Source organism: Nesoenas mayeri (assembly GCF_963082525.1).
Source record: "Nesoenas mayeri genome assembly, chromosome: 1".
In the NCBI taxonomy this organism is placed as follows: domain Eukaryota; kingdom Metazoa; phylum Chordata; class Aves; order Columbiformes; family Columbidae; genus Nesoenas; species Nesoenas mayeri.
This window is the reverse complement of record NC_137541.1, coordinates 147,164,175-147,187,743: the sequence shown is the minus strand read 5'-3', so window position 1 is coordinate 147,187,743 and position 23,569 is coordinate 147,164,175. Positions and strand designations below refer to the sequence as shown.

Here is a 23,569-nt window from a genome sequence, read left to right as displayed (position 1 = left end):
ACTATTCAATTAGCATTCTAAAACAATGATTCTTTAATTTGAAGGCCAAATGAAGTCCAGAGAACACCAGATCAGTGACTCTTCTACTCAGAGTTTCTTAACATTGCATTTCTCTTAGCTACAGCCACACATACACAGACGGCAAGCTGCCTTAAGGCTAAGCAATATGAACCTGGAGAGTCAGCAGACAGAGGGCTGCAAGGGAAAGACTTCAGAGTCCCTGGAAGTCCACTAGATGTGACAACCAGGACTTTGATTTACAACTGTGACACACCCCATAATACCAACAGGTTCAGTGGGACCAGTGAGTGACTGCCACCAGGCAGGGTCAGCAGTGCAGGTATCTCTGAGAATGAAATGTTTCACAACTGGTAGGAATGTTTTCTCCCATCGTGGGAAGGATGAAGATACTGGGATCAGCCCTGACACTGTGCTCTTTCTTTTCTCAACCCCTTTGGCACATCCAGAGCTCTTCTTCCTTGGTACTCCCACAGGAGGAGATAACTGCTATAAAGAATTTGCATTTATCCCATAGGACTGCATAAGGAAAATTAAACTGCAGACTTCCTCTGGAGTTCCCTTTTTTAATCTTTTTCTAGAAAACAAGTATAAAAATATTCCAGAAGAAATACAGTGCAAACACAAAAACATTCACATGTATGTCTCAACATAATAGAAAAATAATATAATAAATATAATAAAATTAACAATTAAATAATAATTTATGAAAGACAGCTCACATTTACAGTTGTGTGCAGTGCCACTTAGTTTTACCATGGGCTGCAGCACAGTCACACTGCAGTTCTTCCTTCTCACTGTTTTGGAGTGAGATATTGCTGTCCGCAGTGATAGTCCACAGTGGTCAATCAGTGTAGAAGAGGTCTTTTACAATCACATCACCATTCCTGAGCCGGCTGTCATCCCTCTGTAAAATTTCTACTACAATACACCAGACTGAATAACCGTTGGAAAAATCCCTTTAGGCTCCAATTTCCCGACATCTTAGTAGTTTTCACTGGCATGTGGTAATGCATATATTTCCAGAAATTCTTGTTTGCAGCAGCAGAAATAGAAGACTTCCAGGTAATGACTGGTAAAACCCGGAGAGCCTTCTTTACTACTGGAGGCAAAACCTCTGGCTCTTGGAAAGCCTGGAACCTTATTAATACCAGTTTGATATTTTTGTCTTCTAAAGCACAGTTCACTGCTGCCTGCAGTTCAAAGATGCTTGGTCCACTGATGTAGGCCGGGCTCAAAATAATTATGACTCGTCTACTTTGTTTAATAGCTGTAACAACTTCATCTGTGTATGCTGGAGAAGAAATAGCCACTGTTACTGCATTCTGTAATGGACTTTTTATCATATCAGTTCCTTTATCAACAGCTAAACCCCAGAAATAGGGAAAATCAGAAATAGGGAAAACCAGAAACAGGGAAGCTGAGCAATCACATAACCCCTAGAAATGTTCTTTGGCAGCCTAGAGAACACAACTTGCTGCTCAGGAGGTAGCGGGCACAACTGAGACCTAAACACACTTTGTTGCTACTTAGAGATGGTCTCAAGAGACACTTAGACTTGTCTTTGTCTCTCCCAGGGACAAGTACTGAGGATTTTTTAATTATTGCAGGTAGCACTGAATAAAGTTGCTCACAAAGTAGCTAATGAAATATCTGGGGTCTTCTTTTCAGGGAATGAAGCTTGTTTGCAAATAAATACTTAGATAGGAAGGTTTGTCTCACCCTAATAGCTACCCAGCAACCACACTCAGATCAAAACAGTATGAAATTTGAGCAGAAGCTCCAGTACCAAAATATATCATTTGCTGATCTGGTGCATAAGGTTTTTTGGAGAGTGAAAAAAAAAAAAAATTATAAAGAACTGAAGATTTTCTACCATCCACAGGAACCTTACCTCCTCCTGGAATAATATCTCTTTCAAGAATGCATAACTTGTACCCATATTTATTTTCCAGCATGTCTGGAAGAAGTTCCAGGGCAAATTTTTCCTCGCTAATTGACGTAGAGTCACTTTGACGAGAGTCTAGCTTTGCATAGGACACAAACGCATCAAATTCTTTGCCATCTAAAATAAATAAATAAACAGATAAAAAGATCAACAACACAGTATACGTTAACAAGTCTGTCTGAAGCATTCAGCTTCTTTCATGGTGCTCAGTTTCCATTTATGTCTATTTAAGTAGGCACAACATAAACCTAAAATTACCAACTGTTCATGAAGTACAGCCATCCAGTTACCCAAAGCCAACCCTTGCTCCTCACTGTGCAAACAGGTAAGCTATAGATGACTAGTGCAAGGAAATGTAAATCAGTTTTTTTTCTGCATTTCCACAAACATGGTCCAGCTTTTGCCAGTGGAAGGTCTGTCCCTTTCCAGGCAAAATCAATGTTGTAGGGAACAATGCTCAATCTTTTCCCTCATTTTCCTCATTTTCCTCAATGCTGATTCCAAAAATACTCATCAATGCACAATCTGCTTTGAAAATATAGCAAACTTTAAAGGATAAAATGTTCTTAGATATCCATTGCTTGCAAAAGATGTGCTACTTTCATGTGCTGTTATGTTTGTGTTCAGATAAACTGGTGCAAGTAGCAAAGATCAAGTCTGATCCAATTATTGGCTCAGATGCCGAGTACTGACCAGTTCCTGAACGGTATTTCAGTCTCATTAAAAGAATGCTTGTGAAGCACAGATGAAAAATGTATTAAGAACTTTGCTCTGCTTTGAAACACCCTGCTACCAATGACATGAGTTAGGCCCATTCTAAACTACAAACTTATCTGTAAACTACATACTTATCTGTTTGCTAAATATAATTTGAACTACACTTGAGTGAGGAGAGAGGAAAATAAAAGGAATTGATGGTGGAAGCAAAAGACACAGCGGACTCAGTCTGGTTAAACATCTGTCATTGCTTGTTGTCATTTAAGGTGTTCTAAGGTGGATAGGACTGCCAAATTTGACATGGGAACTACTGGAGACTCAAACCTTTTGGAATGACAGGGCATCTTCGGGTAGTACAAATTACATTTGACACCTATGTTCAATCAGCTGAGTTTTATTGTGTCAATACGGTTAATATAAACCAGAAAGAAATTCAGCTATTTAGTGTAGAGTCCTACTGCAGGATGCTGCTGCAGGGAGGGCTGAGAAGCTCTCTGGATTTCACCATACTGACTACACCTTCACTGCACGGAAACGGAGACACTTGCCTCTGGCACAGACATCTAAGTAATGGTGCTGAGTATCATCCCGTACCTCAGTGTTAACCTCCTGATTTCTATTCCTAGAGATAAGATTAGGATCACAAACCTGGGCTAGATCCATCAGGTTCCCACAGGATCTAGAAAAGCCCATATGGATTCCAGAGAGCAAAGGAAATACAAAGGGAAAACTAATGACATACATGAGCTGGGGTTGAACACCTACAACCAGGATATAGCAGAAAGTGTGCAATGAAAACAAAACATAGGTGTGTAGATTAGGTTTAAAGGCCAAGGATATGATGAGACAACACACATTACATCTCTGCCCCTCCCCTCTGCTCCTGGCCACACACTTCCACCACTTCCTTCTTCTGGTGCTGAAGCTCTTGTGGTAACAGAGGAAGGGGACTCACTTTGCTGTCTACTCACTGTCTTTTACGAAGTTATTTTTCTGCCAGCCAATTTAGGCCCATAAGAGTGAATCAACAACAGCAGGCATGCGGACCAGTGTGGGACTTGAAGTCCAGTAGGTCACTGGTTTGGTTTAGCTGAACTTCGGTTCAACTACACTCTAAATTGAAGCTCCTTTGAAAACAGTTCTTAAATGACAATAAACTGCCAGATGTTCCTCATTTCACCCATAGAGGTCACTCTAATCTTATTAGACAATGACTTAAAAACTACATCACCGTTTTCCTTTATAATATTACTATTACAATAGCAAGTTTAAAACACATACACAGGACCTTTAGGACTTTTTTTTTTTTTCACCTAGAATTGTACAGAAGGACAGCTAAAACCTGAGGAACTTTTGGCACAATCATTTAAGATCACCAAAGGGTAGGCAATGAAGAATACCTGAGTTAAGCAAAATGACTACACATGTGGTCTATAAATTCCAGTATGACAGCTTCTGCATTGTTTCTTTCTCCTTGTGGATGAAGGCAAGATTTTAAAGATGTATATCTAAGGAGGGTTAGAGAAGCATGAGAAAAAAAGGTGACATTGCAGTTGTTTTCAGTTACCAAATGGGAGAGTATAGAGATGATGGAGACAGACTCTGCTCCGAGGTGCACTGTGATAGGAGAAGAAGCAACAGATACAAGATGCAACAATGGAAATTCTTATTACATGACAGTGAAAAAACTTAGCACCATGAAAGTGGTCAAACACTGGAGCCCACTGTCCAGAGAGGTTGTGGATTCTCTGTCCACAAGGCCCTCAGCAACCCGGCCTAGGTTGACTCTGCTTTGAGCAAGGTGTGGGATCAGATGGCTCCCAGGGGTCCCTTCCAAGCTTGCAGGATTCTGTAATTCTCTGATTCTGCACTAAGAGGGATGGAATAGAAGAAATGGTGGAAAGGAAGAAACAACAAAATGAAGTAATAACTGCTGCTTTGCTGTTCTATAAGCAAGCCCTTTCAGACACCAGGTGACTTGATGTGTATCCATATGAAGTGAGAAGGACATAATCCTTCAGGTGAGAACACATTTTATGGCCAGTCATCTTAGTAGAAAATTGTTTGGGTAGTCACAGTTGATCTGCACACTCCATGCCCCCACACTGCAAATAATGTTGTGCATACACAGTAGATGCAAGTCAAGGAGCAGGATAGATTTCCACAGTGGAACCTAATGGTGTCTTCAACTTCAATGTACAAATCTTGGCAGGCCTGTCTGTGTTCTACTGATATATAGGTTGAGATCTAAGGGGACATTCCAGAGGTCCTTAAATGAATTTGTTACCAAATAGAGGGGAAATTCTGAGTGATTTCCTAAGTCACCTTTGCCAGTTGCCTTAGGGCTCACAAAAATACTTTCCAAAGGGCACTTAACTGTCTCATTGCATATGTATTTATAGATAGCTAGATACAGTTATTTTACACTCACACGCAATCTACATATACACATGCAAACACAAAAGCAGATTCAAACACCTGTATCTTAAGCTGCATCAAGATTGAAAAATTTTTAGAAAAATTTCCTTGGGCACATATGACCAGGTGTCTTTCAACCCATGTAAGAAAACTACCTGTTAAATTCTTTGAAGTAGGCACTGTCTTTTCAGATACATTTTTACATTGCCTACTGTGTTGAGGCCCATTTCAGCTGACATGATGGAGTGATGCTACTACAGAGATTTGAAATACTGGGAGCTCATCACGCTGGTGTAAACGTCAACATGGTCAGCATAACTTTTAGAAAGGGAAGGAATATTTCCTGAAGGTAAACTTTTCAGCTGGTGCCCAATATCATCTTATTTCTCTCCTTAGTTAATTAATCTGAGAAATTATTTGGCTTTGTTTGAAAAATACATTAGACTCTGAAGTCTTTCACTTAGTTCTGCAAGGACATTTGGTTCCTGTTCACAGATTCTATTGAACACTTTGGGAGAACGAGATTAAAATGTTGGAGGTGCTCTATTACTCCCTGCAAAGGTACTGTCAAAATTCAGCTTCTTACTCTAATCTTCCATGGGTGTGGATCAGGGATCTTTTAGAAGGCTAACTGTGACATTTCTATTGGTGTAAGATATTTCCTCCACACTGCCGGCTATTTTCCATCTGAATCCCCCTAGCATCTTCCTAGATTTAACAGCCTTTGTATCAGCTTGAAGAGAAGAGGGACATTAAGACAGTTTAATTAAATGGTTAATTCACGTCAGATTAACCCACATGACAAAAGGCAGTAGAAAAACTGAAGAAAATTAATATTCTACAATATTCCTTACCTCCTGTAGTTTCGCCAAGGACCAGATAACTTCGGTACATGAGTATTATTTCAATCCAGTGCTGGTAAATCAAGGCAGTGCACAAAAGGAATGCGAATAGAGTAGAAATGGCACTGCATAGTACATATAGGAGAAACACTGTAAAAAGAAAAAAGTCTACATAACTCAGGCATTCCAAAATAATGTTGACACTTAGATGAAAAACTCAGTCCAGAAATGGGGGCAAACCATCTCACAATCTTCATTCTTGCCCTGCTGGCAGACTTTAGGGAAGCTAGGAATTCATTTATCTACAAACCTTAACACAAAGTTTCAATCTACCATCAAGGACCTTTTTTGAATGGCATCTTATTGATGGTATGAAAAACCAGTCTGAGGAGGAAGGCACAGAGAAAATGGTCTGTGGTACACTCAGCAAGGCTGAAAACAGTCATCACTTGAGATGGAAAAATTACATCAGAACACATAGAGCTGCACCCTGTGCCCTGCTGGAGACTTCCTGTGCCATTCCAGTGATGGGTCTTCTCAGTGAACTTGGTTCAATGGTTTCATTTTTACACTGATTCTGGTTTTAACCTTTGCATGGAAGACTGCCACATTCATATCAGTTATGGTAACTCATAGACACATGCATGTTAAGGACTGGGGAAATAAACAGAAATGTCCCATGAAAATCAAGGAGTACTATTGTTTTCAGCAGCCGTTATGCTTCAGTTTATTAGATTGTCTATTAATGTTCAGAGATGCTACTCTCCTTCTCTTCCTCCCAGTTACCCTCTAGCATCCACCTTCCTGCAGTAAGTCCCCAGATATCCCTGTTCATCTGAGTACTCCTCAGAATAATGTGCTTTTCCAGATATCATACTTTTCCCAGACAGGTTCAAGAAACTTCTGTAGCAGGCTAAAAATCCCGTGTCAACGGGGAATGAATTTGTAGCAGTGAGTAAATCAAAATGTGTCCCCAAGGGCAAATAGCCCTCCATTGTCAGCTTTACCTCTCTGCTTTCTTTTCAGCTGGATAACAGCCGTGGCATTCCCCACTGAATTCTCAGCAAAGCACGTGAAGTTGCTTCTGAAGTCCATTTCAGTAACTTCTTTCAGTTTTGCAACATGAAGAAGTGTGTGCCCCTTTAAACCTTTTGAATAAAAGCTAAAGAGAAAAGTATATATTTGCATGATACCTTTGCTCTGAATTATACAATCCCCAAATGTCTTAAATACAAAGAAAGAGGAGCTTGCAACATTCAGCTTGAACTTTCAACAGCAATGTAATATTTTGGTTTGAAACTTACATTTGGTTTTAACTTTGTAGGAAAATGCTAACATCAAAGGCCTGCAGACTGACAGGTTTGTTGTTAATTCATCGATCACCAAAATACTTAAGCGCTTGCCTACTTTTAAATATATAGTCCCCTTTGACTTCTATAAGATTATTTGTATTTTTCTAAGAAGTAAAAAATCTCTAAGGGGAAATGCAGGGAAATGAAACTTCAAAGAGGAGCCCTAAGAGAGGACTAACTGGGCAAGAAGACTGAGCAGCACAGTCTGTTGCACAGGGGTAAAAAGCCCAAGGACAGTATAGGCAAACAGAATAAGACAGAAATGAAGAGGTAACAGGAATCCCCTTGGGGCTGAGAGAGAGTTGTAGGGAACATATCTGTGTCTGCAGCCACTCAAGAACACCCAGAGTTTTTGAATCTCAGCATTTCTCTTTTAAAGCCACAAGTAGAGGCATCTCTGGGTGGTCCTGAAGGTGCTTCACATCATGCCACTGCAAAATGATCATCTACTATGGCCTTACCTCTGGTAACTCAAGATACACAGGCATGAGCATGGGCAAGGATTCAACCTGTACTAAAAGTCTCTGGGGAATTTTTTATTCATTTCGGTTTTCAAAAAATAAACAAACATAAATTGTGTGTAAACAAACAAACAAACAAGACTAAAAACCTAATAAGAACATTACAAAGCTAAACATTCAAAAGGTAGGAAAATCCCATTTCCAATCTGCCTCACCAGTGAGTGAAAGAGTGAAAGTGTGTGTGCTTGCAATATCATCATTTGTTGTTTTTTCCCATATGACTCCTATTAAGAATTTTATTTTTGCAATGGCAGTAGGGCTTTTGCTTCCCCCAGTGCACAGAAAAGTTTTCCTATAAAGATGACTCAGTGCTGTGTAGTGAAAGACATACTTGCCTGTGTTGCCTCCACTATGTTGCTTGCCCAAGTTGGACACCGCATAAGTGAATCAGACAGGGAAGTACAGGAAGGAAAGAGAAGTGTGGCAACTCTTTGGGTTGTCCCCAAATCACAACAAACTTTTCTCACACATGTTGCTCCTCTGCAAGGTCCAGTTTACACTTGCCAGGGAAGACTCCAGAAACTCAGTGTCCTGAAATTCAGTGCTGAAAGTCCAAAGACTGACTCCATAAACACACCCCAACCTCTGAGGCACCGAAACTCCTTTCAACGTTCTGTCCAATGTCAGTACTGTTTTACCAATCTGGTTTATCCCCCACTCAGAGACAGCTTCCAAAGACAGATTGTGTTAGTTGCACAACAGAAGGAACACTTGAAAACAGTAGATCCAGGCACAGGCAAGCAAGCACCATTCACGCTGAAGCTGTCTGATGTGTGCTTCTGTATGTGAAGTGCATGTGCTTGTCACATTCTCATGAACATACATGTTAATATGTTGAAGAACAAAGCCTTCTGAGTTTCAGTAAAATGTATGCAGTAAAGTTGTTGCAGAAGGATTTTTACACTTGCTGACTGTATTAGTAATCAGACTAATGGTGGTTTTATCTACCTTGTTTCCTGAATCAGTTTCTCCTGTATGTTTTCTTTGTTGTTTCTTTTCCATGTTACCCTCATCGGAGAATCTTTTTCAAACCCAAACTGTACACGGCATTCCAATTCAAGTGGCTCTCCTGGAACAAATTAGCACAGGAAAACCATGCATGAGGTCACCAGAATATTTTTCTCTTAAATAGCCTGGGATCTGTATAACACATGATGCTTCCATTAATCTCCACAACGATATATATCAAGAAAAAGCTACATTTTATAGTTAATTCTGATACTCCTTGAGAGTAAAGCTGTTTTGCTTTATCAAGACCCATCATTATCTGTCAATACTTCATTTAAACATTTTCTTTCCCTTTCAGATGAGAAATCAAAACTTACCAAGCTCCACTTCAAGTATCATCACACCATTGGGATACAAGAGGTTTGGTGGATGGATAGTGTTTTTTGCTGCAATTAACAGGAATATTGTTAATAACTATAATGCTATCATCAGTGCAGAAGACCAGAGAAAATATCTTACAGAATTTGCTTTTTCAATTTAGACACCTAAGGATGATTTATAGATGTGGAGGTGTCCAAAATTGCACAGATAGAGGAGTTTTGACTACAAAACTTATGTATTATAGCTACTTAAAGACCTGCTATCTCTGTTACTCTGAGGCATTACTATCTTACATGAGCTAAGGAGCTCAGTGTCTATCCTGCACTTAAGGTTATTTAGGATTCAGAAATTAGGGTCACCCCCCTTGCAGGGCCCCCCAAAGGGTGCAATCCTCATACCAGTTCCTTGCCAAGCCCCATTCCATGCCCAGTAATCACACATAAAGCATGCACCTCATTCACCAGCACAGGTACTTGGTTTAAAATGACTGTGTGGGTTTTTTTCAAAACAATGGCTGCCAAAGGGCACAGATAATGACACCCACAGTTCATGTAATCTACTAAGCAATTACTCAGGCTCTGGAAAAACAACCTGAAGGGGCTAAAACCCACACTTCTGATATTCTAGGAAAGTCCCATACTGCAGGAAATGGCACCACACAGCACTTTTTTTTTTTTTTTTTAAGAAAAAAAAAACAGAACTAAGCTGCAAAAGAGAAATGTATGCAAGATTCAGAAAGAGTAAATATGTACATGGCACCTTTCAAACGAATTTACTGAACACTGAAGGTTCTAGTCAAAGCCCCAAGATGTCTGTAAAATACTTGGGATGGGACTTTAATGGACATGTAGCTAATCCAATTTATGGTCTTATTGCTTGGGTTTTTTTTTTCTAAGACAAGAGCCTCAAGAAAAGACATAAATAGGGTAGGAAAGTATAGAGAAAATTTACTTTACTAGAAGTATTTTATTCTGAGTTATTATATTACTCACCAATTACTTCTACTGTTACTGTTGTTCTCATTGTCCAGTTGGTAGTATTGTCATTTAGGGTGTAATCACACACATATGTTCCAGCATCTTCTTCATAGGTTGGATTCAAATAGATTTCATTATGCTTAAGTTTTAGGCTTTGTCTGTTTTTCCTACTTTTTATCCTATGACCACCCTAGTGAAAAGAGAAAAAAGAAGAGGAGAGGGGAGGAGAGGAATTAGGAAAGCAATTGGAAGTCCTTTTCAGAGTTGTTGTTGCTGTTATTAAATTATATTTTAAGATATTTGGATAAGATTATCATGGCAGTAGGGCTAAGCTAAACTCTTTCCACTGAAGCCCAGAAAAAGATTTATTAGGAGTCTGAAGACATTTGTCAGTTATATTAAAAAGTTATAGTCTATAAGATGTGAAAATCATTGTCTTTTTAAAAAATCACTTAAAATGCATGGTTGCTGCTGTGAGAATTGTGAAATCATGAACCTAATGTAAATTAAATACCTATTACTAAAGAGAAAGAAAAGTGATCACTTTTTTGATGGACTGGGTATTTTTTATTTTGTAAATAAATTATTTTGAAAACATTTTAATGTTATTTTATGACAAATAAATCATTGTTTTGAATTGTCTGAGATTGACAATACTGTCACTACTTTTAAAGTATGAAAACTGACTAGTTTTTGAAAAGCACCTGTATTTTTCAGCTTAAAGATCACCAAGAATTTTGCTTAAATAAAATACCTGAAAATAATCCACTAACATAAAAAGGAAATATTTTCCTTAAATTCAGTGGGCTTCAGACCAAGATGTAACTAAAGGTATACCTTATTTAAAGTTTGAAAGTAAATTATGAGTAACTTTGGCTAGATCATAATTCTACTTGATAGAATAAATAATGTAAATAATATCAGGTAGTAAAACACAGAATTGAAATTTACATCACTTTCTTTTTCTTATTTCTACAGTTTTAAATGGCATATTACAATGCTTATTAACACAATAGTAAAAAGTCTTAGCTTGCAAGTATTTTAGTGGTTGTTTGAAAAAGAGCAAGTCAATAATGTAATAGAGTTTCATTAAAAACAACAATCTTGGAAAGAATAATTTGAAACATTAATCTTAAAATAATTTTGTTTTTCTAACCAAACCACTTTTTCTTTGGTATACTTGGTATTTTCAGAATTTATAATGTCAAACCAAATATTAAAATTTTAAATTTCAAATCATATGTCAATTTTGTGAAGAATCTGTTTTGATTCTCAAATACTTAACTTCTTAGCTGAAGAGAAAACATTTCTAGGTTTCTATTTCATGCAACAACATACTGAGTGTGGCAAATTTCTTCAAAACTCTTACTTACAGACTTGATATATAGCAATTCAACATTCTACTTTGGAGTTGAATTTCTCAGGCTGCATTATCTGCCAAAGAAGAGTGCAAGAACATGTGGCACGTGACCATTAACTAAACCTAAAGCTATACTACCACTGAGCTTTTTCAAATGCTCAAGACAGTGACTCTTACCTTATACCATTTTACATCTCTCCTTTTCATGTGGCTGTAGCATTTTGTCCCAGGACAAGTTATTGAATTCCCATTGCCAGCAAGAAGACTCAGCGTATTTGTTTCATAACTTGAACATTTTGCCGCCTTCTTTGTTTGAACCTCCAAGACCATTTTGAGACATGGGATTTTTTCCCTGAGTGATGCAGAAAAAAAATTTAACATTTAATGCATAAAACAAAAAAAAGCCAAAACAATTAGTTCTTGTATAGAAATATAAGCCTTTTACTCTGTTACATACCATATCATACAGATGTATACTCCAGAAGCACTGTTCCTTACTGGTTTAAACCAAAGTGCGTCCCCTTGGAGAATAATGTTAGAGTTTTCCTTGATAGCCTTCAGTGGCTCTTTATCTTTCTGATGCCAGAACCATTTCACCTTATGTTGATTTAGAAGTGCATTGTCATAAATGTGGGTAGCAGTTCTATCGGGTATAGCGCATTGTAAAACAAACTCCTCATCATCTATTGCACGGTACCATATTTGAGGTTCAACATGCGAACATGCTGACAAGTGGAACAAAAATGTATCAGTACCACCTGAAAGAACACACAGTCAACATGTTTAATTAAAAAAAAAATATATAAATACTATGAAAAATATTTTTTAATGTGCCCAGATGCTAAGCTAATAAACTATTTCCTTAAACATGGAATTTGCCAATGTTCTCAAATATTTATTCAAAGGTTTCCAAAGGCTTATTAGGGCTTTTTCAAAAATCTTATGAGAAAATAACTTAAGATTTTTAGCGAACTGAAGATTTTCACATAGGTGCTAACCTGTTAAACTTGAGCCTTGTAGAAGAGCAAATGTAGGTCTTCCAGCTCTCCTCATATTAATGGAGAAAGATTGATATAAACCTGAAGAAGTAGAGCCTGCCTGCTGCACTCACTATTTAGGGTAAGATTGACAAGCAGTATCGTCTCACTGCTTTCATATCTTCCTGCTCTCATTTTTCTGTTACTGTCACTAAAATTAGGCAAATTTTTGGATTCTGAAAGCTGTGGTCACCCATCCTAACTGTGATCTCTGACTGACCTTGCTGCATAACCCCTCCTGCCAGTCAGGCTGTGGTAACTCTCATCAATACAGCAGGATTTCACTTCAACAGAAGGGAGAACACGAATCCTTCAGTGCCTGCCCATGTGGGAGACTTGGCAGTTTTAGTTTCTCTCTGTGAACGGAATGGTATCAAGCTCCTCCAGATAAATTGTGCGGGTGGGAGACTGATATATTGGTCTCATCCTGCCTTTCTCTTCCTTCTGCCCCCCAGCAGGCTTGGGCCACCTGTTGGAGACTTGAAGGAGTCACAGAAGCAATTCATTTTCTCCATTTGGTTCTCAGAAGTTGTCTTTTACAATTGCCCTTTTAACTAGGGAACTGAATTTTGAATCAAATTTAGGGTAAACTGCATTGCCAATACTTAAAAAGCTTGCAGAAAGGTTAGAAACAGATGGTTGCCTCACACAAGCAGGAACAGGTGCAAGAAAAACTCATGAAGGCATGGCAAAATGCAGATTCACTTTTCTCAGCTGTCAGAAAGCACCACAAACACTAAAAGTCACCAAAGCAAACTCTTACCTGGGAAGTTAATCTCTCTAACTTCTGCCCCACTGACAAATAATGCTAGGATCAAGCATAAAGTGAGCATGATTTTCTTTATCAGTTTTGGTTCATATTCTGAGACATTTTCTTTATGAACCATCTTGCTTTCTGCAAAAGAGCAAAACAGAGTTCATGGAGTTTTTTATAAATAATACTCTGATAAGATAAATAGGCAATTACAAAATCAGCCTTTATTTAATAATGACTATCAGCAACAAACTGAGAAAGGCTTAACTGGCACCAAAGTCCATGAAGCTCTGATGTACCTTGAAGGCAAACAGAACCAGAGTGTGTAATCTGGATTCCTTTGGGATTAAACCAAATCTGAAGATGTCCTGCAGCTATAAATGGCATTGAGTCCATGGGGTTGAAGTAGAACTGTGCAGAAGTAAAACTCTCAAAGCATGCGCTGTGTGGACACCAGGTCTTCGGTTCTAACTCTCTCACCCAAGAGACATGCTCTTATTGGGCTTCATTACCAGCTAAAAAAAAACATACCCTAAGACATCCATCAGGGTCATCAGAGAAACCCAAAAAACCTTTCTTCTCCTACGTGATTTACCTCTGTGTGCAGCATTGGACCTCACTTCTGCACCACAGTACTGTGCTGCACTGCTTGAATGACTGTAGCAGAGACATGTTGAACAGGGTGGCACTCACGCTATCATAAGATATCAACTCTGTGGTGTGCCATCTGTCAGCTGAGACTGGGAAAACCCAGGGAACTTGTGAGGTGGTCAAAAAAAGCAGTTAGCTGCACCCAAACCCTTGCATTACATGTATTGTATGAAGTGTTTTTTCTCTCCTATTAAGAGGTTTGATCTGTGTCACACAGCCTGTCAGCCACAGGGCTAGAGGGAAGGCAGACTATCAAGTATGCATATTAAACACCTATGGCTTAATTTGGGTATTTAGTAAGAACCTATACAATGCCTGTGGCTGATCTGGAGTGCCTGGTTCAGGATCTCAGTGAGTAAAGGCCATATGCTTTGCTGATGTTCACATAGTGCAACTAAGACATCACGGAGATTTTTACTTTGCTCATTTGGCTACAGAGTGACTCTGCATTTGCACAACTGCCAGAGAGGCACTGAGTCAGTACAAGGGGAAAAAAGGTCAGGCAAAGGCTAGTCCCCTGTCTGTTGGCACCTCATGCAAATCAGACACAACTCACACAGGCAGGCAGCAAGAGAGCATACAGATCACAATGACCTAGGAAGAGAAGTGACAGGAACTCCCGCTCTGCACTTTTTCAGGCAGCTATTCTGTGCAGAGAGGAGCACTTTAGTCACCATTCTCTTCAGCATGTCTCTATTCCTTGCAAGTGAATGGAAAGTTCTATTTTTACACTCAGAGGTCACATGGAGTAGGTCAACTCATTTGCCTTAACCCATTCTGGTGCTTTATTGCAGATTGGCTGCTGCCAACTGCCATTGCCCCATACATCTTTCAGAATCATCCTGAAACTCCAAGCCAATAAGTATGTTTGAATAAAGAGACAGTTTCCTACCAGCACTGGGCAAAAGCTCTCCTAAACTTCAAGAAGACAGTCCTATCCACTGCAAAAAGATCAACGGATCCTGACTCTTCAATCTGCATTTATGACAATCGTAAAGACCTCTCTCAAGGCATTCATTAGGGCTGCATCCCTAGCCCTTTTAATAGTGTATAAAACAAAGGATGATGTTTTGAGTTATGTCACTCATCAGCCCACACGACAAAGCGAAGTGGTGCCAGCAGCAAGCAGGATCTAAGGGCCTTGTGTGTGATTAAGTGCTGCAGTCTCTTGAGCAGGTGAGCTGATGTAGTGGGTCACTGTTCTCATAAAGGGAAATGTTTCACCTACTTCTCCATCCTGCCCACTCTCCACTCCCTTGATCACAGGCAAATGGGCCAGCTTCCCTCCTGTCACAGCTCTGATCCTTTCTGGTGGCTAATTCAATCTCTTAAGCCACCAGAAGCTACCTGAGGAGTGTCTAAACTGGCACAAGATAAACAGTGTATGCATTTACTTCCCAGCTGACAGTTTGTCTGTAATTGAGGACATGCAGACTACATGTAGCAAAATCTCATTAAGTGACCATTTAATAATGCCAGTTAACTCTCTCCTCTCCAGTTTATTACCAAGATAGTAATGCACTCTGCAAGCTCAAAAAGGTCACTACAAATGGAGAAGAAGTCTGAAAGGGAGGGTTAAGTAATGAATGTTATAGCTTTGGTTAGCAAACTGTGTAATTTTCTGCTGTCTTTGGCTAGCCGTGGGAAAATATACCACTGCTGATTTTTTTGCTAACTGGTAACACTTTTACTAGAGATCCTCAGAAACTCTGTATTTTTATAGTGCTTTAAAAGTATGGTAGCCTGTGAAATTAAGAAGTGTCATCTTGCAAGCGTACTTGACAGGAAGAGAAACATCCACAGCAGAAGTGGGCAGCAAGGACAAAAGGAGCAGAGTACACAAAATAGGATAATCTTAAAACGACCATTCAGGTGGTTTTGCACTGCAGGTGGACTCAAGGTGTTTCAGTGACTCAATATATTTAGTGACTCATTGTATCTTAGTCATTTTCTGCCAGAAAACAAAAGCACTCTACTCTGGACAACATATTATGAAGAGTCTCTCCGCTTTCTCTGCCATGTACAGAGCCATGCTATCTTATCCTTAGTCTAGGGATTTAAGATGCCATTTAATCAGAAAGTGACTTACATACAAAGGAAACTAAAGTGGTCTTAACATAATTTTCTGTGGTAAAAAAAAATTAAAAAATTCTTAAAAAATAAAGAAGTGAGAGAAGAATAAGAACTGTATTGTTTTGCTTTTGTTTCAACTCTAAAGGAAGCCTCACAAAAAAAAAAAATTGTATTTCATACAATTGTAGAATCATAGAATCATTTTAGTCAGAAGAGACCCTGAAGGTCATTGAGTGAAACAGTAAATAGCATTTTGTGTATCTTTACATAAAATATAAGCAAAAGAAAATGAAATCAATATCTTGATAAATATATTGATTCAATATCTTGATCTCAATATCAAGATATTGATTCTTGATAAAGATATTGATATCAATATCTTGATATCAATACCAAGTTTCATAATATTGCTGAAGTCTAGTAAAGAGTGACATGCCACAGTCTTCCAATCGACTATTCTGATTCTGATGAAAATCATTTCAGCATCAGGTCTATCAGGCAAACTTAATCTGATTCTAAGAGTAAGATTAGTAATAGTTACATAGGAGAATAAAAAAACTTCACCATACCTATCAAGAAAAAAATATCTAATGAAGCTACTTACTAAGACACTACTGTTTTGTCTGACCAAGAAATTAAAACCAAACTACTTTAAAATTCACATTCAAAGACAATGAAACCAACTCACCTGAAAAGCAGATAGGGCAGGAAGGGCTAAACTCTCAAGGTAAAAGATATAATTTTTAAAAAGTTATCTGAAAATCTTACCTGCACATCCTACGCTACATGATAAGAATTGTGGTTAGGTCTAGCTGTGCACTGCGTTGAGACTGTTTCCTTTACAGGAATTTCCTCTACCTCATTGTCATCATCCCTTCCTTTCTCAGTTTTGTTGTGTTAGGTTCAAAATTTCCGGGTCATCTTCTTGTAAAAAGAACAGTGGAAAAAACTTTGTCCCTAGTAAAAGATCAAAGCCTTTTGGGTTCTAAATTCTTAGTGTGCAAAAATACATTGAACTTCGTAGTGTACTTCATTTAAGAGCAGGAAGTGTGAAAGTTTATTTCTTTTTTACCCAAATGCTGCTATGAAATCCAGAAGAGAGCCACATTTCTGTCCAATACTGAACAATATTCACTATATCACTATAAGAGCCAAGTTGTCCTTACCCTTAGTCTCCTTTCTACTTTCCATGCTCACCACAGTTGGGCACTGGGAGGGGGCTGTGACACAACATTACTTTCTATTGGTGTCCTCACAGTTGAGCCTTGTTGGTTACCGCAACACAGCATTGGCAAAAAGAGAATAGAAAAGCACTAATGAATATGAGCCCTCTGTGACTTTCCCCTGCTAGGCAGGCAGAGCACTTTAACACAGAGACCCACACAGTCCAGCTTCTCTTCTAGGGTTCCTATATGTGTGTGAAAACCATCAAAGACAGGCTGCACAGTGACTCAAAATACCTAAAAGCATCTGAGAGCACCTAGTCATCATTTCGGACCCCACTTCTCCCTGTTTAAGTAGAGGTCATGTAAATATATAGGTCCATCTGTTTGCACCAGGGTTATTTCAAGAACAGTAGGACTTGTTTCTTCTTTTCTTGTTTGAAGTTCACTCTACTGAAAATTGGGTTGATTACTCTATTTCTACAAGAAGCTTTTTGCTATATAAGAGGATATTTCAATGTCGCCTCTGTTTATACACGTACCTTTAGGTGATGGTCACTATTAATGCTTGGTTATAAGCAGCATCACACACTTGTACTTCCCAGGTTCATATTTAACATTTGCTGCTAGAGTTAGTTTATAATATAGAGGGTAAAGGACTGGTCTAGAATGGCCTCCTTGCTTCCTCCCTCTCCCCCCCCACCCCAACCCTGTTCACTCACTCACTCACTCACTCACTCACTCACTCACACACATTTAGCATATTTTATACTATAGCTCCAGGAAAATCCAGCCTGCCTGCTCAGGAGTGTTTCCCCACCCCTGTGGAAAGTCAAGGTGGGTGTCCATATCTTACCTTGTCCATCTCACATTTGCTCAAGCATTTTGACAGCCTAGAAGCAGGGGGGAAATGCACATCTCAGTGTGTATGTAACATAGTCTTACAGTACTGAGAAGATTACTTCTCTTTAGTCTTCTGGTGCTATTCTGGCTTGACACATTACATATCACCTCCTACTCTGCCCAGCTATAGTTTACACTGAGTGGGTAAGAAATTTTCCTCTCCAATTATGTTCTACACTGAGTCATTTGTGTTTGTTCTGCTGTCACAGGAGGTGTCTGAACAATATCTAAACATGAACTCTACATTTTGTAAGTTACACAGTCAGTGAAATGGCATACAGGCTTATGGACCCATAGGGTAACTCACCCACATTACTCCTCTGTGAAATAAGGGAAAATGGTGTTATTTAGTACAAATTTGCTGCACCACAGTACATTCTGCCCTGGGCATTAGGATGTAATATGGCCAGTGCCACAGAAGTACTCTGGAGGTACTAATAGCTTAACAGATCACTTGTGCACAGAGAAAGAGCAAAGAAAATACTCACCACCCAGGCCTTTAAAATCATTTCACTCTCATAATCTTTAGTGGTTAATTAGAAAAGCCCCTCTAATATCTCAAATTCCATGCCAACTCCTTCTTACCTTTCTTGATAGTCTAGCCTGCTTACTCCAAGCCAAGAAACATAAAACTGACAAGGACAACCATTATGTTATTGTGGGTTTTCTTTCAGAAACTTACTGAGCTCCAACACAGAAATAGGTCTGAATAGTTCCCCCAGTACTCCCATAGGAGACTTTACTGTTCTAATGGCACGAATGTCTTTTGTAAAAAGCCTAAACAGCTCTTCTTTTTAGTGCTTCTTCCTTTTCTGTATGCATTTGTTGACAACACTACTATTCCTTTCCCTGTTCATTTTACCAGCCTAAACAATTTCAACTCTTCCAGAAATCCTTCCCGCAATTCTCCTGGTGATCCTCATGGCTCTGCCTTGCAGATCTCAAGGTCTCACTTCACTGATATTTGCACTGTATCGTTTAATTTTTCTTCATCATGCTGGCAACTGGCAACAATCCTGAGGTTCTCATGAGTTTTCATTCCCAAAGTATGACTTCTTTCCTTGTAGCAGAATTGTTGCTGCTAGTCCCTAGAGGCAGTATCTTCCTTAAGTACTACATAAATAAATGTGCTTAATATACTATCTATTAAGCCACCATATACAGACAGGAGACGTTGCTGTCACAGCTGAGATGAATATTTAGGTTCAAGTCTGGATACCTGAACTCAGAAATGAGGTGTACCCTACGATGAAGTCTCTCTTTTCTAGGAATGTTCAGACTATTTCTAGCATGTACTGACAGCTCTTCCTGAACAGACACAGTCACTTGTGAATTTGCCCAGTTGTTTTTAAAAAGGCAGATTCGTACAACATTACAAATAGTTTTGGAACCTCTTGTGGAATAACATTCCTTCAGCATAGTCAAAAAAAAAAAAACCTCAAACCTCAAACCACTGCAATTTTTCTGTAATGCATAGTAAACTCTTTGTAACCACATATTGAAATGAGGTGCCCAGCACGTGACTGAAATTGGCTTAAGTATGGCAGTGGTCAAAAGAATCAAGAGCAATAAGCTATGAACCTATTTGATTATCTTTCATAAATACCTTAAGCCATCAACATAGTGAACTCTACTATTTTTGTATTTGATATGTAATAAGCAACAAATACATTACACTGGACCATGGTATATCTTGCTGATATACATACTATATCTCACTAATAGAAGCCAAATGGAAGACCAAAACAATACAATATAAGAGACAAATCCCTGTGATGAGTTGTTTAAACTTTTAGCTGAAAATGATACTAAAAAAGTGTGGTCTATCTGCAGCTGCTTTCACTGAAGTTGAGGAAATTTGGATTGTTGAACCACAGGAAGCTGTCATGAGCTGGTCAAAACTGGAATAGATTCTTGTGGAGCCTTTTTTTCCTTGTATTTTACATAACTTGTGGCTACTGTGGAGAGCTTGGTAACTACTGTTTCACTCAGGCATTTTATCTAATTATAGCTACTAAATCAGAAAACTATTTTCCAAAAATGTGATCACATTTTCTTTTTCAAGACACTGAATACTTTTCAGCTAAGTCATAAGCATTTCACTAGGAATAGCAATATTTCAAACATTTTATTAAATATATATAGAATCTAATGATGTAAAAGTTGCCTCTTCTGTGCAAGCCAGACTTCTACAATGAAAGAAAGATAGAAAAGGACAGCTTTAGTATGGAACTACACTTCTAGAATAACTTTACAAGCCAGACTCACATGTCTAGTTTCTTATCTTCTTTATTTTCTTGCCATTTTTAATCATTTTTTACCATTTACCCCTTGTTTGCAAGTTCTACCTCTACTCATATCTCTGTAAAAAATGCAGATGGCAATGGAGGAACAGAAGCACTTATAGTAGGAAGAAATTATGGATATGGAATTAGACATGGTGTACAATTTGGAGGGACCACTTCACTTCAAGTGTCTCCAGACTTGGTGCAGACACTGAAGGTGGACACACAGGACAGGGCACAACTATAATTCATGAACTTTATACATTTCCAGGCCCTTACACAGTACTGAACTATAGTACTCATACTATATACAATAGTCCCAACTCCTCCCAAATTTTATGTTCAACTTATCAATAGATAAGAAGATTTCTTTGATATTTTTTTCTTCCAGACTGCATTGTGTATGATAGAAAATGGTTAAACAGCAACACTAGAAAAATGCAGACACACTATGCTCTCACAGTCAGTACCATGTTGTAGCATATGCATGAAAAATATGAGTCTTTGAGACTACTGTCTTACAACACCTGTATTCTCACTGATCACATCTGCATCCTCCTCTGGGAAATTACATATTCCAATCATCTGTTTGGATTTGGCTTTGTTTAAATTTTTCTACTGTACAAATATGACATCTGAGGTTTGTGGAAAGCAGGTCAAACAACACTCTTGCTTTTTATTTCATTTTTTTCTACTTGCTGAAATTTTGATTTTTTACTCTTACTGCTCTCTAACTGCAGCAAAAACAGAAGCCACATATGTGGAGAGGGGGAAATAAAGTTTTATTAAGTACAAAAATGGAACAAAAATGCATTATTAATCACAGGAATGTCCCATTACCTCAAACAAACTATCATGTGAATTCACTTATAAGTTGACGCATGCATAATCAGGCAAATCAACACAACTACCATTTATAAAAGTCACATTAGCAGCTCCTTTTCTATAGGCTCTGCTAAAGAGAAAGCAGACATTTCCAAGCCTGAATTACTGAAGTCAGTAATTCAGGATATAAGAGCAATAACAACAACATCTGGTATTAATATAAGCATACATATCCTTAATTTCCCTTGTTTCCCTTTATCACAGCATGGGCAGTGATGATCCACTACAGAGATTAAATGACTGTGTCACAATACCACTCTGTGCAAAAATACTTGCTCTTTCACAGATATGGAGTAGTTCGATGTACTACATTTGAATGCCTATTTTGCTGGCATTCAAACAACTTTGGAGTTAATACTATTTAGCTTTCAGCCTTCCTTATGTATAGTCCTCTGGTACTGTGTAAAATCTCGTTGTGTTCAAATTCCGCATGGTCTCTCAATCTTCAGGGTACAGCTTCCTGAGTTACAGCAGGTACATGCAGTAACATCATCTCTCCAAGCTAAAGTGAGGGAGCATTCATGGCAAATTCAACCTCAATTTATAGTAGCTGATTCTCCTAGAGCATAGGCTCAGTCCAGAGCTTTTAACAAACCATGTGTACTATCATCTGTATTCACATGCAGACTACGTTTGACACTTACATTGTTAGAAAGTACATTGATGACAGCATGTGAAAGACTATGTGGCTGAGGAGGAAGTTTAAAGCCTCAGTTAAGAACCAGGAAAATTATTAACTTTTCTGTCAGCTGTTTGGCCAAGAAATGGATGTGCCCAGTGTGTCCAATGGCATTTCTGAAGTAGAGGCAATCATTAGTCCTGCAAAAAACTGTTAAAAGTGACCTGTGATTACAGGTCACAAGAAACACTGTTAGAGAAGAAATGAACCTTGGGAAAGATTTGGAAATATAAAGACACATATCTACAGAGCAGAAAGTCTCTTCAGTAAAAGCTTAAGCCAGAGAATGGCTTTTGCCTAAGAATCACATTTTAATAGCTCTTTAGTTGCCTGACAGAAAGAGAGAGACCTCTTGGAGCTGATCTGAAGGACACCATAGATGAGTGCTTTATTTCTTTGTTCCTTTTCTTCTGCATGTTAACCTGGCAACTGTGTTGTCTTCTTTTTGTAAATCCACATTTAGCCTTTACTTTTACCTGAACTACTGTCAGAATCCATGCTTGATTAAAGGATATTTGACAAACAACAAGGTATTTCATTCTCATCAATCCTCAGACATGTCATTGCCATAATACCCAGCATTCTAGATGTGTTCTCAAGTGCACTGAGGAAGTAATGGAGCTCCTCCACTACAGCTGTACAGATGAATTATCCGTGTCAAAGAGAAGTCTCCTCAGAACTAGCATTAGTTGAATGCAACATGATGATGAGACTGGGCTGAGCCTTGGTGGTCTCCTAGCAAACTGACAGAAGATCTTCCAAAATGATTCTCCATTGATTTCTCCCCATTCATATTAGTAGGAAATATAATTCCATTTTATCCAGGAATTTTTGTCAGACTCGTATCTTCTGTCAAGCAGGTAATAATATGGAAGGTTTACCATGGTTTTGAATAGCATTTCTAACTTTGTTTTTGAAAATAATACTAAGTACAAATGTTCCAAAGTCTTAGGAGTATATGTACATACCAGAGATCTTGTTTTCATGTAAATCCCTTACATCCCTCAGCTGAAGGTAGCTCAGGCTACAATGTAGATATCGGTGTCCATGAACAAAATACTAGTATCTCTATCCCGTCCACCTCTTTTCCCTGCCAAAATGATCATTTACTGTATTCTCAGTGGAACAGGAGGTTGGAAACAGTTTTTACCATTCCTCCAAATCACTCCCACTTGGCTTGTCTAGAACATGTACAAGTCCGTAGTGAATAATGGTAGCCTGATCAAATCTGCCTTACACTTTCTAACCTCCCTTTTCTCTGTTTTCACTTGATTCTTCTACTTGACACTGCCCAAAGTCTGCATACCAGGCTCTCTGGGGCAGGGGCCATTTGGGTTTACTCCCAAGCAGGGTCCTTAGGAAATACCAAAATACAAAACCAACAACATCACAATAATAATACTTTGAAAATACTGATATATTTATTGAAGGGGCCTCAAAAAGTATGCAAGTATAACTAGTATCATTCCACATTATTGGAAAATGTGAAATCAAAATGTTTTGCATTGTGCTTTGTGCTATAAGTCCTAAGCAGAATCAAATTTCTGCTCCTTGTGCAGATTGCTGAGGAAACTCTCTGGGACAGCATTTAGCATTAGGGTTAACATCGTCCTAGCCACTGTAATGATTTCTACATTCTTCTCAAATCTCAGACTCG

At 38.5% G+C, this 23,569-nt stretch overlaps 1 protein-coding gene across 1 annotated transcript; it reads right to left on the bottom strand.

Annotated features, from left to right (window-relative positions):
• Positions 1–917: 917 nt before the first annotated feature.
• Positions 918–22,410, bottom strand: IL18RAP (interleukin 18 receptor accessory protein; the record flags this gene model as incomplete). The annotated part of the gene is made up of 11 exons (XM_080363410.1): positions 918–1,312; positions 1,913–2,083; positions 5,956–6,093; positions 6,951–7,105; positions 8,765–8,885; positions 9,142–9,210; positions 10,138–10,312; positions 11,660–11,834; positions 11,940–12,240; positions 13,283–13,414; positions 22,389–22,410. The coding sequence occupies 11 exons, from the start codon at positions 22,408–22,410 to the stop codon at positions 918–920; spliced, it is 1,854 nt and encodes a 617-aa protein (XP_080219536.1).
• Between the last annotated feature and the right edge of the window lie 1,159 nt (positions 22,411–23,569).